Genomic DNA, 13,422 nt, shown 5'->3' on the forward strand with positions numbered 1-13,422 from the left:
TGCACAATCGAGAGCATCCTGGCGGGCTGTATCACCGCCTGGTACGGCAACTGCTCCACCAACAGCCGTAAGGCTCTCCAGAGGGTAGTGAGTTCTGCACAACGCATCACCGGGGGCAAACTACCTGCCCTCCAGGACACCTACACCACCCGATGTTACAGGAAGGCCATAAAGATCATCAAGGACAACAACCACCCGAGCCACTGCCTGTTCACCCCGCTATCATCCAGAAGGCGAGGTCAGTACAGGTGCATCAAAGCTGGGACCGAGAGACTGAAAAACAGCTTCTATCTCAAGGCCATCAGACTGTTAAACAGCCACCACTAATCATTGAGTGGCTGCTGCCAACACACTGACTCAACTCCAGCCACTTTAATAATTGGAATTGATGGGAAATTATGTAGAATATATCACTAGCCACTTTAAACAATGCTACCTAATATAATGTTTACATACCCTACATTATTCATCTCATATGTATACGTATATACTGTACTCTATATCATCTACTGCATCTTTATGTAATACATGTATCACTAGCCACTAAACTATGCCACTTTGTTGACATACTCATCTCATATGTATATAGTGTACTCGATACCATCTACTGTATCTTGCCTATGCCGCTCTGTACCATCACTCATTCATATATCTTTATGTACATATTCTTTATCCCCTTACACTGTGTATAAGACAGTAGTTTGGAATTGTTAGCTAGATTACTTGTTGGTTATTACTGCATTGTCGGAACTGGAAGCACAAGCATTTCGCTACACTCGCATTAACATCTGCTAACCATGTGTATGTGACAAATAAAATTTGATTTGAGTAGCGCTGTCCTGCTCTTACACATATCCCAGTGGCTATACAATCACAACAACCTTCTGGTTCACTAGAAATGATGCTGAGGGGAATCATGTGACTCTGAGTGATGAACAAGACTACACAGGTCATGTGACGTACTGTAGCAACAAGAGGAATGGCCACACCCTGACAATCAGAGATCTGAGAGTGTGACTCAGCTATGTGCAAGTACAGTGATATTTTTTTTTAGTCACACTTTATTTGGATAGTCTGGATAGATGCTCTACAGATGGTCATTCTATCACCACACGTCCTGTTGATAAGTTACTGCTTTTATTTTTTACTGTGTCAGTCTCTTTCTACTATTTTCACTGTACCTTGACACAGCTCTCTCTCCAGAGTGTCCATCCTGACCCAAACTAGGACACACACCACTGAAAATGAGGACCAGACACTCTGGCAGTAGGTATGTTATAACATATTCATATCTGTGTTTATTTTGTATATAATATTTGTGTTTGTTTGTGTGTGGGTGAGAGTGAGACGGAGAGAGATGAACACAGAAAGTAGAAGTGTGTCACGCCCTGGTTGAAATATATTATATTTATCTTCATTTATTTGGTCAGGCCAGGGTGTGACATGGGTTATTGTGGTGTGTTTTGGCTTGGGGTTTTTGTGGGGCGTATAGTATAGTCTATGGCTGCCTGAGGCAGTTCTCAATCAGTCAGGTGATTATCGTTGTCTCTGATTGGGAACCAGCCTTCCTCCTCTACAGCGCTGCTGGAGTCTCCCGCCTGTTTAGCGCAGCCCGAGCTGTCAGTCTGTATGGAGCAGCCAGAGCTGTCAGTCTGCATGGAGCAGCCAGAGCAGTGTGTCTGCATGGAGCAGCCAGAGCTGTCAGTCTGCATGGAGCAGCCAGAGCTGTCAGTCTGCATGGAGCAGCCGGAGCTGTCAGTCTTCATGGAGCAGCCGGAGATGCCAGTCTGCATGGAGCTGTCAGTCTGCATGGAGCTGTCAGTCTGCAAGGAGCAGCCGGAGCTGCCAGTCTGCATGGAGCTGCCAGTCTGCATGGAGCAGCCAGAGCCGCCAGTCAGCATGGAGCAGCCAGATCCGTCAGTCAGCCAGACTCTTCCAGATCTGCCAGTCAGCCAGACTCTTCCAGATCTGCCAGACTCTTCCAGATCTGCCAGTCAGCCAGACTCTTCCAGATCTGCCAGCCAGCCAGACTCTTCCAGATCTGCCAGTCAGCCAGACTCTTCCAGATCTGCCAGTCAGCCAGACTCTTCCAGATCTGCCAGTCAGCCAGATTCTTCCAGATCTGCCAGTCAACCAGACTCTTCCAGATCTGCCAGTCAGCCAGGATCTGCCAGAACCGTCAACCAGCCAGGATCTGCCGGATCCAACTACCTGGCTGAGCTTCCTCTCAGTGCTGGGCTTCCTCTCAGTGCTGGGCTTCCTCTCAGTGCTGGGCTTCCTCTCAGTGCTGGGCTTCCTCTCAGTGCTGGGCTTCCTCTCAGTGCTGGGCTTCCTCTCAGTCCCGAGCTGCCCCTCTGTCCCGAGCTGCCCCTCTGTCCCGAGCTGCCCCTCTGTCCCGAGCTGCCCCTCTGTCCCGAGCTGACCCTCTGTCCCGAGCTGACCCTCTGTCCCGAGCTGACTCTCAGTCCAGTGGGGTTCCGGGTGAGGACTACTAGGCCATGGTCGGCGGCGAGGGTGGACTATCCTAGGACGCGAGGAAGGGGGACTAAGACATTAATAGAGTGGGGTCCCGCGCCGGAGCCGCCACCATGGACAGACGCCCACCCGGACCCTCCCTATTGTTTTGATGTGCGTCCGGGAGTCCGCACCTTAGGGGGGGGGGTTCTGTCACACCCTGGTCGAAATATATTATATTTATCTTCATTTATTTGGTCAGGCCAGGGTGTGACATGGGTTATTGTGGTGTGTTTTTGTCTTGGGGTTTTTGTGGGGCGTATAGTATAGTCTATGGCTGCCTGAGGCAGTTCTCAATCAGAGCCAGGTGATTATCGTTGTCTCTGATTGGGAACCATATTTAGGTAGCCATATTCTGTGAGTGTTTTCGTGGGTGATTGTTCCTGTCTCTGTGTTTAGTTTCACCAGACAGGCTGTATAGTTTTTCACGTTTCCGTCTGTTGTTTTTGTACACGTTCAGTTATTTCACGTCTAGTCTACTTTCATTCAATAAACATGAGTAACCATCACGCTGCATTTTGGTCCGCTCCTCCTTCAACAGAAGAAAGCCGTTACAAAGTGAGAGAGAATGCTATAGAGCAGTGTGTAAAGTGCTCATACTGTGTTTCCTTTGTCGCTGTCTCTCTGAGTGTGAAAATCCCCCACAGTGACACGTTCACATCTCTTCAGAGAGACTCTCAGCACTCCGTATATCAGACCATCCAGGGGAGAGAACCACCACAGAACCTGGACTGGTAGAACCACCACAGAACCTGGAGGGAAGAGAACCACCACTGAACCTGGAGGGAAGAGAACCACCACAGAACCTGGAGGGAAGAGAACCACCACAGAACCTGAAGGGAAGAGAACCACCACAGAACCTGGAGAGAAGAGAACCACCACAGAACCTGAAGGGAAGAGAACCACCACAGAACCTGGAGAGAAGAGAACCACCACATAACCTGCACTGAAGAGAACCACCACAGAACCTGGAGGGAAGAGAACCACCACAGAACCTGCACTGAAGAGAACCACCACAGAACCTGGAGGGAAGAGAACCACCACAGAACCTGAAGGGAAGAGAACCACCACAGAACCTGGACTAAAGAGCTATGGCCCCAAACCAAAACTAGTCCTTACACTCTATTCTCTTGCTAATATATTGTTATAATATAATGAAGGTTCACCCGAGTTACAAAATGACACATTGGTTGCCCTTCCCTTTTAGCAGTCTATGAACATGGTGACATCAGTCCCTGCTTTGGTTTAGTTTCCCCTGACACTGTTTCCACCTGCTAACGTTTTAGCATTCGTGGCACAAATCCCATTCGTCATGTGACTGATAAGAGGCATTTCTCGCACATTTCGAAATCAATCAAAAGTTTTAAAAAATGCGTTGTGAAGGTCAACAAAGTCACTTCTAGATGATTTGAACATGATGAGAGAATGTTAATATCAGTCCCGTGACTTGAATGGGATTTTTGTAAATGTGGGAGTGTTCGACATAGTAGCTGACTTTATAGGCAAGTCGAGATCTACAAATCACCTTGCATGATAAATAACTACTCAATATTATTTATAGATCATTCAGTCAGTCACAATTTACCCATAATACATCAGTTTTGATGTTCTCGAACACTGTCTGAGTGACTGCTGAAGGAAGCCTTCTCTGCATAAGCTTCTTGGTCCCTGACATAGAGTTGGATAGAAGGTACATCTTGACATCTTTGTCATGATGTCTTCTGGAGCAGAATGAGCAGCATCATTGAGGGCTATTTCCGTATTAAAGTAGTTAATATCTTCAACTTCCATAAGTTTAATAACAGTCGGTATACCAACTGAAATGGTGTATTCAATGGCTTTAGTCATGCTAAAATGGGCTTTGAAGCAAGTACGCCCTCTATTCAACTCTATTGTCCCTGACTGCTTCAATGTTGTGTCAACCAGACTTCAAACCTCACACTCAGTGTCTATTTATATAGACTTCCAGTAAGTTAACTTGCAACACATCTCCCCTTCACTCTGTAAGTATGCTTGATGATATCTTAAAATATGTTTATTTTATCATTTGTTTGTTTCCATGAACTTCTGTATCCTGTTGTGCGCATGGCGATGCTATTATAATGTATGTTTTGTTTTTCTGTTATTTACAGTATACTCTGTAGATGTATTTCTGCGTATTTAATCTGATACAGTATTGTACATGTGGTTACACATATAATACTTTAGCATGGTATTTTAAGGACTCTGAAAGCAATAGATTGTTGTGGAGACTTGTTTGAAAATGACCTAAATTAAGACTGAAAGTAACAGTGATTAGGTGGATGCTTCGTAAGAGCTTTAGGAGTAGTATTAACATGAGACACAGTGATGGTGGGTTGTGTTTAGGAGTAGTATTAACATGAGACACAGTGATGGTGGGTTGTGTTTAGGAGTAGTATTAACATGAGACACAGTGATGGTGGGTTGTGTTTAGGAGTAGTATTAACATGAGACACAGTGATGGTGGGTTGTGTTTAGGAGTAGTATTAACATGAGACACAGTGATGGTGGGTTGTGTTTAGGAGTAGTATTAACATGAGACACAGTGATGGTGGGTTGTGTTTAGGAGTAGTATTAACATGAGACACAGTGATGGTGGGTTGTGTTTAGGAGTAGTATTAACATGAGACACAGTGATGGTGGGTTGTGTTTAGGAGTAGTATTAACATGAGACACAGTGATGGTGGGTTGTGTTTAGGAGTAGTATTAACATGAGACACAGTGATGGTGGGCTGTGTTTAGGAGTAGTATTAACATGAGACACAGTGATGGTGGGTTGTGTTTAGGAGTAGTATAAACATGAGACAGTGACGGTGGGTTGTGGTTTTGTTGGTTTAAATGCACACACTCAGTATCACTTCCCTGTTCTCCTTTCCTGTCTGTCCTCTGACAGACCTCCTGAGTCATATCAGAAATCTGTATATACACATTAGACTTTACAGAACATGTTCCTCTGTAGCTCAGTTGGTAGAACATGGCACCTGCAACGTTATGGGTTTGCTTCCCAGGACCACCCATAGGTGCTCTAGTCTAGATCACTGAACCTTCAGTACCACTTTGATGCAGCCGATGAGGAGTGATGGTCATGGGTGTGTAAATGGAATGGGTTCTAATTGAATAACATCATGGAACTTTGACCTGTATATACAGAACTCAGAAGGGCAAGGTAGGTTATTAAAATGTTAACGTTATAAATAGTTTAGTCAACACATTGTTTACATGGTTCTGTATGTAGTATAAAAGACCACAGTGAAAATTGACACATTTGTTTAATAAAATAAATATATGCCCAGACATGTCTTTTACACAATTTCTGTTCTATTACAGTAACAGCCCTTTTCTGGCGTGTTGGTCTGGTTGTCGTGGATGTTAATGTCTTTAATAAACAGGAAGGACAGTTCTGCATCCACTACTTGTGTTCTGACTGCTTTTATAATGTTTCAACACTTCAGGTTTTCACTCACTACCAGACAGTTGACTCACTGTACAAGACCTCTCCTCTTCACTTCACTCTGTAAGTACACTTGACAATATCTTGAAATATGTTTTTGGGTTATTTGTTTTTATTCATAAGTCAAATACATGAGGGTAATGTATCATTTGTGTGTGTGTGTGTGTGTGTGTGTGTGTGAGAGACAGAGAGAGAAAGAGAGTGAGGGTGAGAGTGAGAGTGAAAGTCACTGGCTGTTTAGCCTCACAGCTTGAGGATAGGTGCTGTCATTGAACCTGGTGGTCAGTCTTTAGTCACTGGCTGTTTAGCCTCACAGCTTGAGGATAGGTGCTGTCATTGAACCTGGTGGTCAGTCTTTAGTCACTGGCTGTTTAGCCTCACAGCTTGAGGATAGGTGCTGTCATTGAACCTGGTGGTCAGTCTTTAGGCTGCTGTACAGCTTGACGGACCATAGAGGATTGAACATTTATCCTCCTATATTTGGAGTTCTGAGAATAAAACAGCTTCAGAACAATCAATGTAGAAATATGTGTTTACAGTAATACAGACCTGTTCAATAGGTGATTGTTGTTGTTGTTGTTGTTTACAATGATGATGATGACTACTGTATATATTAGGAATTTATTTGTTGCATCATGTCAGTTTAAGTAGACAGACGTAGACAGACATGCAACACATCACACACATTACAGACATAGTGCAATAGACTTACAGACAGACATTATTCACATAGACAACCATTTGGCACAATACAACACAACACAATATGAGCCTGGTTCATTTTCAGTAATGAGGCCCTGTACCCCATTTACAGTTTATACTTCAATGTATCAGGTGGAGTTATTCACCAGCTATAGAGTGAGTTGTTGTTTATGTTTCTAAGACTGCAGGGTGGGAGATGCAACAATGGCCTTGAGAACAGCAGGAAGTGTGTTGGTGGTCTTTCTCTGGTCTGTGACAGGTATGGTCTCATTCATAACTTATATGTTGGTCAATCTACAGACATTTGTATTACATTTGCTTGTGTTCTGTTAGGCATCTCCACTTCACTTTAAATAGTTATGTTTCACACCACACTGAGTGATGATTATCTGTGGTTTCCAATATGGCAACAAAGTGTGGACAAACCCTAAACAAAGTGTGAGCCAGAATACATTGTTCTAATTCTGATACCATTGTGATGTCTAACTGTGTTTCAGTGGTACTGGGTCAGGATGGCTGGAGTGTGACTTACACCACTCAGAGTATCTGTACCTTGAAGGGGTCATCAGTGGATCTGACCTGCTCTTATACATATCCCAGAGGTAAAGTCACAACAACCTTCTGGTTCACTAAATGGGGGACTGGTGTAGAACCTGAAGATCTAGGTCAGGACCCAGAGTATGCAGGTCGTCTGGAGTATCATGGAGATAAGAAGAAAGACTGTACCCTGAGAATCACAGACCTGAGAGAGAGAGACTCAGCTATGTACAAATTCAGATTACTAACAGATCAGGAAGGAGGGAAATATTCTGGAAGTCCTGGAGTCTCTCTGTCTGTCACAGGTACAGTTACATTCAATATAGTTCAACTGTTGAATTCCATTTAGTTCAGGATAAATGTCTTGGTTTGTGTTTATGTCTGTATAACATAGGATTTCTTCCATCTTTTTATTAGAGTGATAAGTCAGTGATAAAGGGATTTACAGTGATATTGTTTTTTCTCCAGGTCTTCAGGTGAAGGTGACTGGTGGACAGCAGGATAAGACACTGACCTGTATCACCACCTGTACTCTGACTGACAACCCCACCTACATCTGGTACAAGAACGGACAAAATCTAGATGAGAGCACCTCCCCCCAGTACAAAGGCCCAGTCTCCAATGACTATGATGACAGTTATTCCTGTGCTGTAAAAGGTCATGAGGATCTCCTCTCTCCTGCAGTGTGTGAGTGTTCATTTAATACATTATACTGTGTGTTGGTTTCACTATGAGAACTTGAGAGCTTTGAGCATTTCTAGAAAGAACTGAGAACACAATCTAGTTGACCTCTTGTTATGTCACTGTGTTTCAGGTGTTCAGGGTCAGAGCTGCAACAGAGTGACTTACACCAAGAGGAGAATCTGTGTCTTAAAGGGGTCAACAGTGGACATATCCTGTACTTATGGTGGTTATTATTACACCACATCATCAATCTGGTTTAGAAGTGATAAGTCGACCCCTGAAGACCTAACCAGAGACCCAGGGTATGCAGGTCGTGTGGAGTACACTGGAACACACAGAGGTCCCTTCACCCTGAGAATCACAGATCTGAGAGAGGACGACTCAGCTGAGTATCGCTTCACTTTTAAAACACACAACGTTGAATGGGGTCATAGTTTCCCAGGAACAACTCTGTCTGTCACAGGTAATACTACACTGTATGATACAACTGTAAATCATATTGAATTACAGGATAAATATATTAACCATCCTGTTAACACAGAGGTGTATGTGGTTTTATACATATTGTTTCAGGTCTGCAGGTGAAGGTGACTCCTGCTGCAGAGGGACAGAAGACACTGACCTGTATCACCACCTGTACTCTGACTGACAACCCCACCTACATCTGGTACAAGAACGGACAGCATCTAGATGAGAGCACTTCCCCCCAGTACAAAGACTCAGTCTCCAATGACTATGAAGACAGTTACTCCTGTGCTGTTAAAGGCCACGAGAATCTCCACTCTCCTGCAGTGTGTGAGTATGAATGAAACTAGTATTTTATGTGGTATCATTTGGAACACATAAGAATGGTTTTACTTTCTCTGTCAATATTCCTAACTCGATATATTGGAATGATAAACAGTTTTATAGATTTATGTCAATATATATATTGTTTATTATTCAAAATGAACCTGTCCAATACATCTATAACATTGAGTCTCATTATGGTTTCAGGAATTGATCAGTTACATTTTGTTTCAGGTGTTGTGGGTGAGAGCTGTATGAATGTGACTTACACCCATCAGAGTATCTGTGCTTTGAAAGGGTCAACAGTGGACATATCATGCTTTTACACACATCCCAGTTGGCATAACATCACAGAAGTGTCCTGGTTCAACAAATGGGAGTCTGGTGTCACTAAAGACCTCAGCCTGAACCCAGAGTATGCAGATCGTGTGGAATACCATCGACAAACAGAGAAGGACTCCACCCTGAGAATCACAGACCTGAGAGAGAGTGACTCAACTGAGTACAAGTTCAGATTTACAACTGATGAGGCAAGATGGGGGTACAGCTTCCCTGGAACAACTCTGACTGTCACAGGTAACATACCACATTATAACGTTTTGAAGGGTCATAATGTTAATAATTTACTGAACCATATACTCTTTTTTGCTCTCCTTTAATTCAGGTTCTCAGGTGGAGGTGACTCCTAAATGGAGTTCAGAGTCAAAGACACTGACCTGTAGCACCACCTGTACTCTGAGTAACCCCAACACCATCTATATCTGGTACAAGAACGGACAACATCTAGATGAGAGCACCTCCTCCCAGTACAAAGGCCCAGTCTCCAGTAACTATGACGATAGTTACTCCTGTGCTGTAAAAGGTCATGAGGATCTCCTCTCTCCTGCAGTGTGTGAGTGTTTCTTTATTAACAATACTGCTTAACCTCTGTGTGTGTTGGTTTTACTTTGAGAACTTGAGAACTTTTAGCATTTCTAGATAGAACTGAGAATATAATCCAGTTGACCTCTTGTTATGTCACTGTGTTTCAGGTGTTCAGGGTCAGAGATGCAACAGAGTGACTTACACCAAGAGGAGAATCTGTGTCTTGAAGGGGTCAACAGTGGACATATCCTGTACTTATGTTGGTTATTATTCCACCACATCATCATTCTGGTTTAGAAGTGATAAGTCGACCCCTGAAGACCTAACCACAGACCCAGGGTATGCAGGTCGTGCAGAGTACACTGGAACACACAGAGGTCCCTTCACCCTGAGAATCACAGATCTGAGAGAGGACGACTCAGCTGAGTATCGCTTCACTTTTAAAACAGACAACATTGAATGGGGTCATAGTTTCCCAGGAACAACTCTGTCTGTCACAGGTAATACTACACTGTATGATACAACTGTAAATCATATTGAATTACAGGAGAAAGAAATTAACCATCCTGTTAACACAGAGGTGTATGTGGTTTTATACATATTGTTTCAGGTCTGCAGGTGAAGGTGACTCCTGCTGCAGAGGGACAGAAGACACTGACCTGTATCACCACCTGTACTCTGACTGACAACCCCACCTACATCTGGTACAAGAACGGACAACGTGTAGATGAGCCCACTTCCCAACAATACTCTAGTAATACCCTAGTAGTGTTGGGTCATTCTGTGGACAGTTACTCCTGTGCTGTAGAACACCATGAGGACCTCCACTCTCCTGCAGTGTGTGAGTATGAATTAAACTACTATTCTACTTAGAAAGCATCAAAAACGTTATATCAATGAGAAGAGTATTACTGCTTTATCTGTACATATTCATCATTACATAGAAATGACAGACAATGTCATAGATGTATGCATGTCTATAGTTAGAGTGTTCAGTACCTCAGACACTTGAAGAATAGTTTAGTAGACTAAAGTCCTAAAGTGTCTCTATGTATTATTGTTCATGTTTTGTGTAAGTGATAGTTTTAGTAAGTGATAGTTTTAGATAGTCCTCTGACTTTAGATATGATTTATTTTTGACATGACGTCATTTGAGGTAGTATACTACAGTCCTGACCCTCTGACATATTCTCCTTTACTAGATGCTCCAAAGAACACCTCAGTGTCAGTCAGTCCCTCTGGTGAAATAGTGGAGGGCAGTTCAGTGACTCTGACCTGCAGCAGTGATGCCAACCCACCTGTGGACAAATACACCTGGTACAAGATGAACGTAGCCTCACCAAAAGCATCAGGACAGAGTTACAGCATCACTAACATCAGCTCTGAGGACAGAGGAGAATATTACTGTGAAGCTGAGAATAAATATGGACGACTCAACTCTTCTTCTGTGTCTGTGGACGTTCAGTGTAAGTTCACCTCATCTTCCTCTATTCATTGATAATCACACAGGTCAACAACAATAAATAATCATTAGTAATGTAACACACTTATCATACCATATGACATAGAATTAGTAATATTACACACTTATCATACCATATGACATAGAATTAGTAATATTACACACTTATCATACCATATGACATAGAATTAGTAATTTTACACACTTATCATACCATATGACATAGAATTAGTAATATTACACACTTATCATACCATATGACATAGTATTAGTAATTTTACACACTTATCATACCATATGACATAGAATTAGTAATATTACACACTTATCATACCATATGACATAGAATTAGTAATATTACACACTTATCATACCATATGACATAGAATTAGTAATTTTACACACTTATCATACCATATGACATAGAATTAGTAATATTACACACTTATCATACCATATGACATAGAATTAGTAATATTACACACTTATCATACCATATGACATAGAATTAGTAATTTTACACACTTATCATACCATATGACATAGAATTAGTAATATTACACACTTATCATACCATATGACATAGAATTAGTAATTTTACACACTTATCATACCATATGACATAGTATTAGTTGGCCTGTATTTAAATAATTGTTTTATTTTCTTCTTCCCTGGTTTCTTCTATGTCATATCTCCACCTTGCATTTAAAATCTCAAGATACTACAGCATTGTTTCTCTGGGTTCCTGTGGTGGGGGTGGGGGCTGCCCTGACTGTTGGAGCTCTGCTCCTCACCATCTACTGCTATATGAAGAGGTGAGCCAGCCATTTACATGAACTCTATTAGTAACATATCAACTTCTAGAGGTCAGTAGAGAGCAGAACTCACTCTGTCCCTCATTACAGGAGACACACAGGAGGAAGTGATGACACAGCAGACACACAGGTAATATTGTCAACAACCAAAGCTATTTCAATCCCAATGCCACAGACATAGACAGTACGTGGATGGATGGATTTGTGCTCTATACAGTATTGAGAGTATTTGTGTTTCTCTCTCTGTCTCTCCCTCTCTCTCTCTCTCCCCCTCTTCCCCCCACCCCCCAGAGTGTCCATCCTGACCCTAACAGTGACATGTACACATCTCTGAACATGAAGACCAGGTCACCAGAGTATGACACCCTGGCAGTAAGTCTCTTATAATGCAGTCTGTGTGTCCGTGTACATACAAGTGTTAGAGGGAGGGGTTTGTAAAGTGCTCATTCAATGTGTCTCCTTTCAGAATGTGAGGGACTTCGCAGTGACACAGCCCTCAGATACATGCTGAGCCCTCCGATTATGAGATCTTAAGAGAACCACCACAGAACCTGGACAAAAGAGAACCACCACAGAACCTGGACTGAAGAGAACCACCAAAGATTCTGTACTGAATAGAATCTCCACAGAACCTGGGCAGAAGAGAACCACCAAATATTCTGGACTGAAGAGAACCACCACAGAACCTGGACTGAAGAGAACCACCACAGAACCTGGACTGAAGAGAACCACCACAGAACCTGGACTGAAGAGAACCACCAAAGATTCTGGACTGAAGAGAACCACCACAGAACCTGGGCAGAAGAGAACCACCACAGAACCTGGACTGAAGAGAACCACCACAGAACCTGGACTGAAGAGCAACAGCATCAAACCAAAGCTCGGCCTCACAATGTTATTCTCTTACTATCATGTTGCTTTTTAATCTAGAAGGTTTGAGACAATGAGCTTTAACTTTTGAGTAAGTGCTGGAATTTAGATTGTTCTCCTAATGATAAATACAGTATGTGCACTACCATTCAAAAGTTTGGGGTCGCTTAAAATGTCCTTGTTTTTGAAAGAAAAGCAAAAAAAAAAGTCCATTAAAATAGCATCTAATTGATCAGAAATGCAGTGTAGACATTGTTAATGTTGTAAATTACTATTGTAGCTGGAAATGGCAGTTGTTTTATGGAATATCTACAAAGGCAGACAGAGGCCCATTGTCAGCAACCATCACTCCTGTGTTCCAATGGCACATTGTGTTATCCAAGTTTATCATTTTAAAAGGTAAATTAATCATTAGAAAACCATGTTGTAATTATGTTAGCACAGCTGAAAACTGTTGTGCTCGCTGATTAAAGAAGCAATGAAACTGGACTTCTTTAGACGAGTTGAGTATCTGGAGCATCAGCATTTGTGGGTTCATTTACAGGTTCAACATGTCAACTTATCTGTTTACTATCTGTAGATTGTATTGCTTATCTTTTTTATGGGATTTTGCCAATTCCAGATTTTTATAACATATAAAGTTATGTCTTGTCTTAGTGACACAAAAAGGAATAATATTGACAAGAGCTTTTAAATATTTGTATCTCTGGAGT

At 42.4% G+C, this 13,422-nt stretch overlaps 1 protein-coding gene across 7 annotated transcripts; it reads left to right on the forward strand.

Annotated features, from left to right (window-relative positions):
- Positions 1–3,877: 3,877 nt before the first annotated feature.
- On the forward strand, positions 3,878–13,422 carry LOC135532665 (sialoadhesin-like). 7 transcript variants are annotated; one of them, XM_064960130.1, is made up of 16 exons: positions 3,878–5,701; positions 5,988–6,049; positions 6,870–6,947; positions 7,186–7,530; positions 7,694–7,912; positions 8,040–8,372; positions 8,483–8,704; positions 8,933–9,274; positions 9,363–9,590; positions 9,730–10,062; positions 10,173–10,403; positions 10,765–11,028; positions 11,743–11,839; positions 11,930–11,969; positions 12,131–12,211; positions 12,306–13,422. In XM_064960130.1, exons 3-16 carry the CDS (start codon positions 6,893–6,895, stop codon positions 12,348–12,350), a joined length of 2,835 nt encoding a protein of 944 aa, XP_064816202.1. In that variant the 5' UTR covers positions 3,878–5,701; positions 5,988–6,049; positions 6,870–6,892; the 3' UTR covers positions 12,351–13,422. The 7 variants fall into 7 exon arrangements, with proteins under 7 accessions (XP_064816202.1, XP_064816206.1, XP_064816203.1 ...); XM_064960134.1 differs by having other exon boundaries at positions 6,877–6,947; XM_064960131.1 differs by having other exon boundaries at positions 6,006–6,049.

The sequence above is a fragment of the Oncorhynchus masou genome, unplaced genomic scaffold (genome assembly GCF_036934945.1).
Source record: "Oncorhynchus masou masou isolate Uvic2021 unplaced genomic scaffold, UVic_Omas_1.1 unplaced_scaffold_1977, whole genome shotgun sequence".
Taxonomy (NCBI): domain Eukaryota; kingdom Metazoa; phylum Chordata; class Actinopteri; order Salmoniformes; family Salmonidae; genus Oncorhynchus; species Oncorhynchus masou.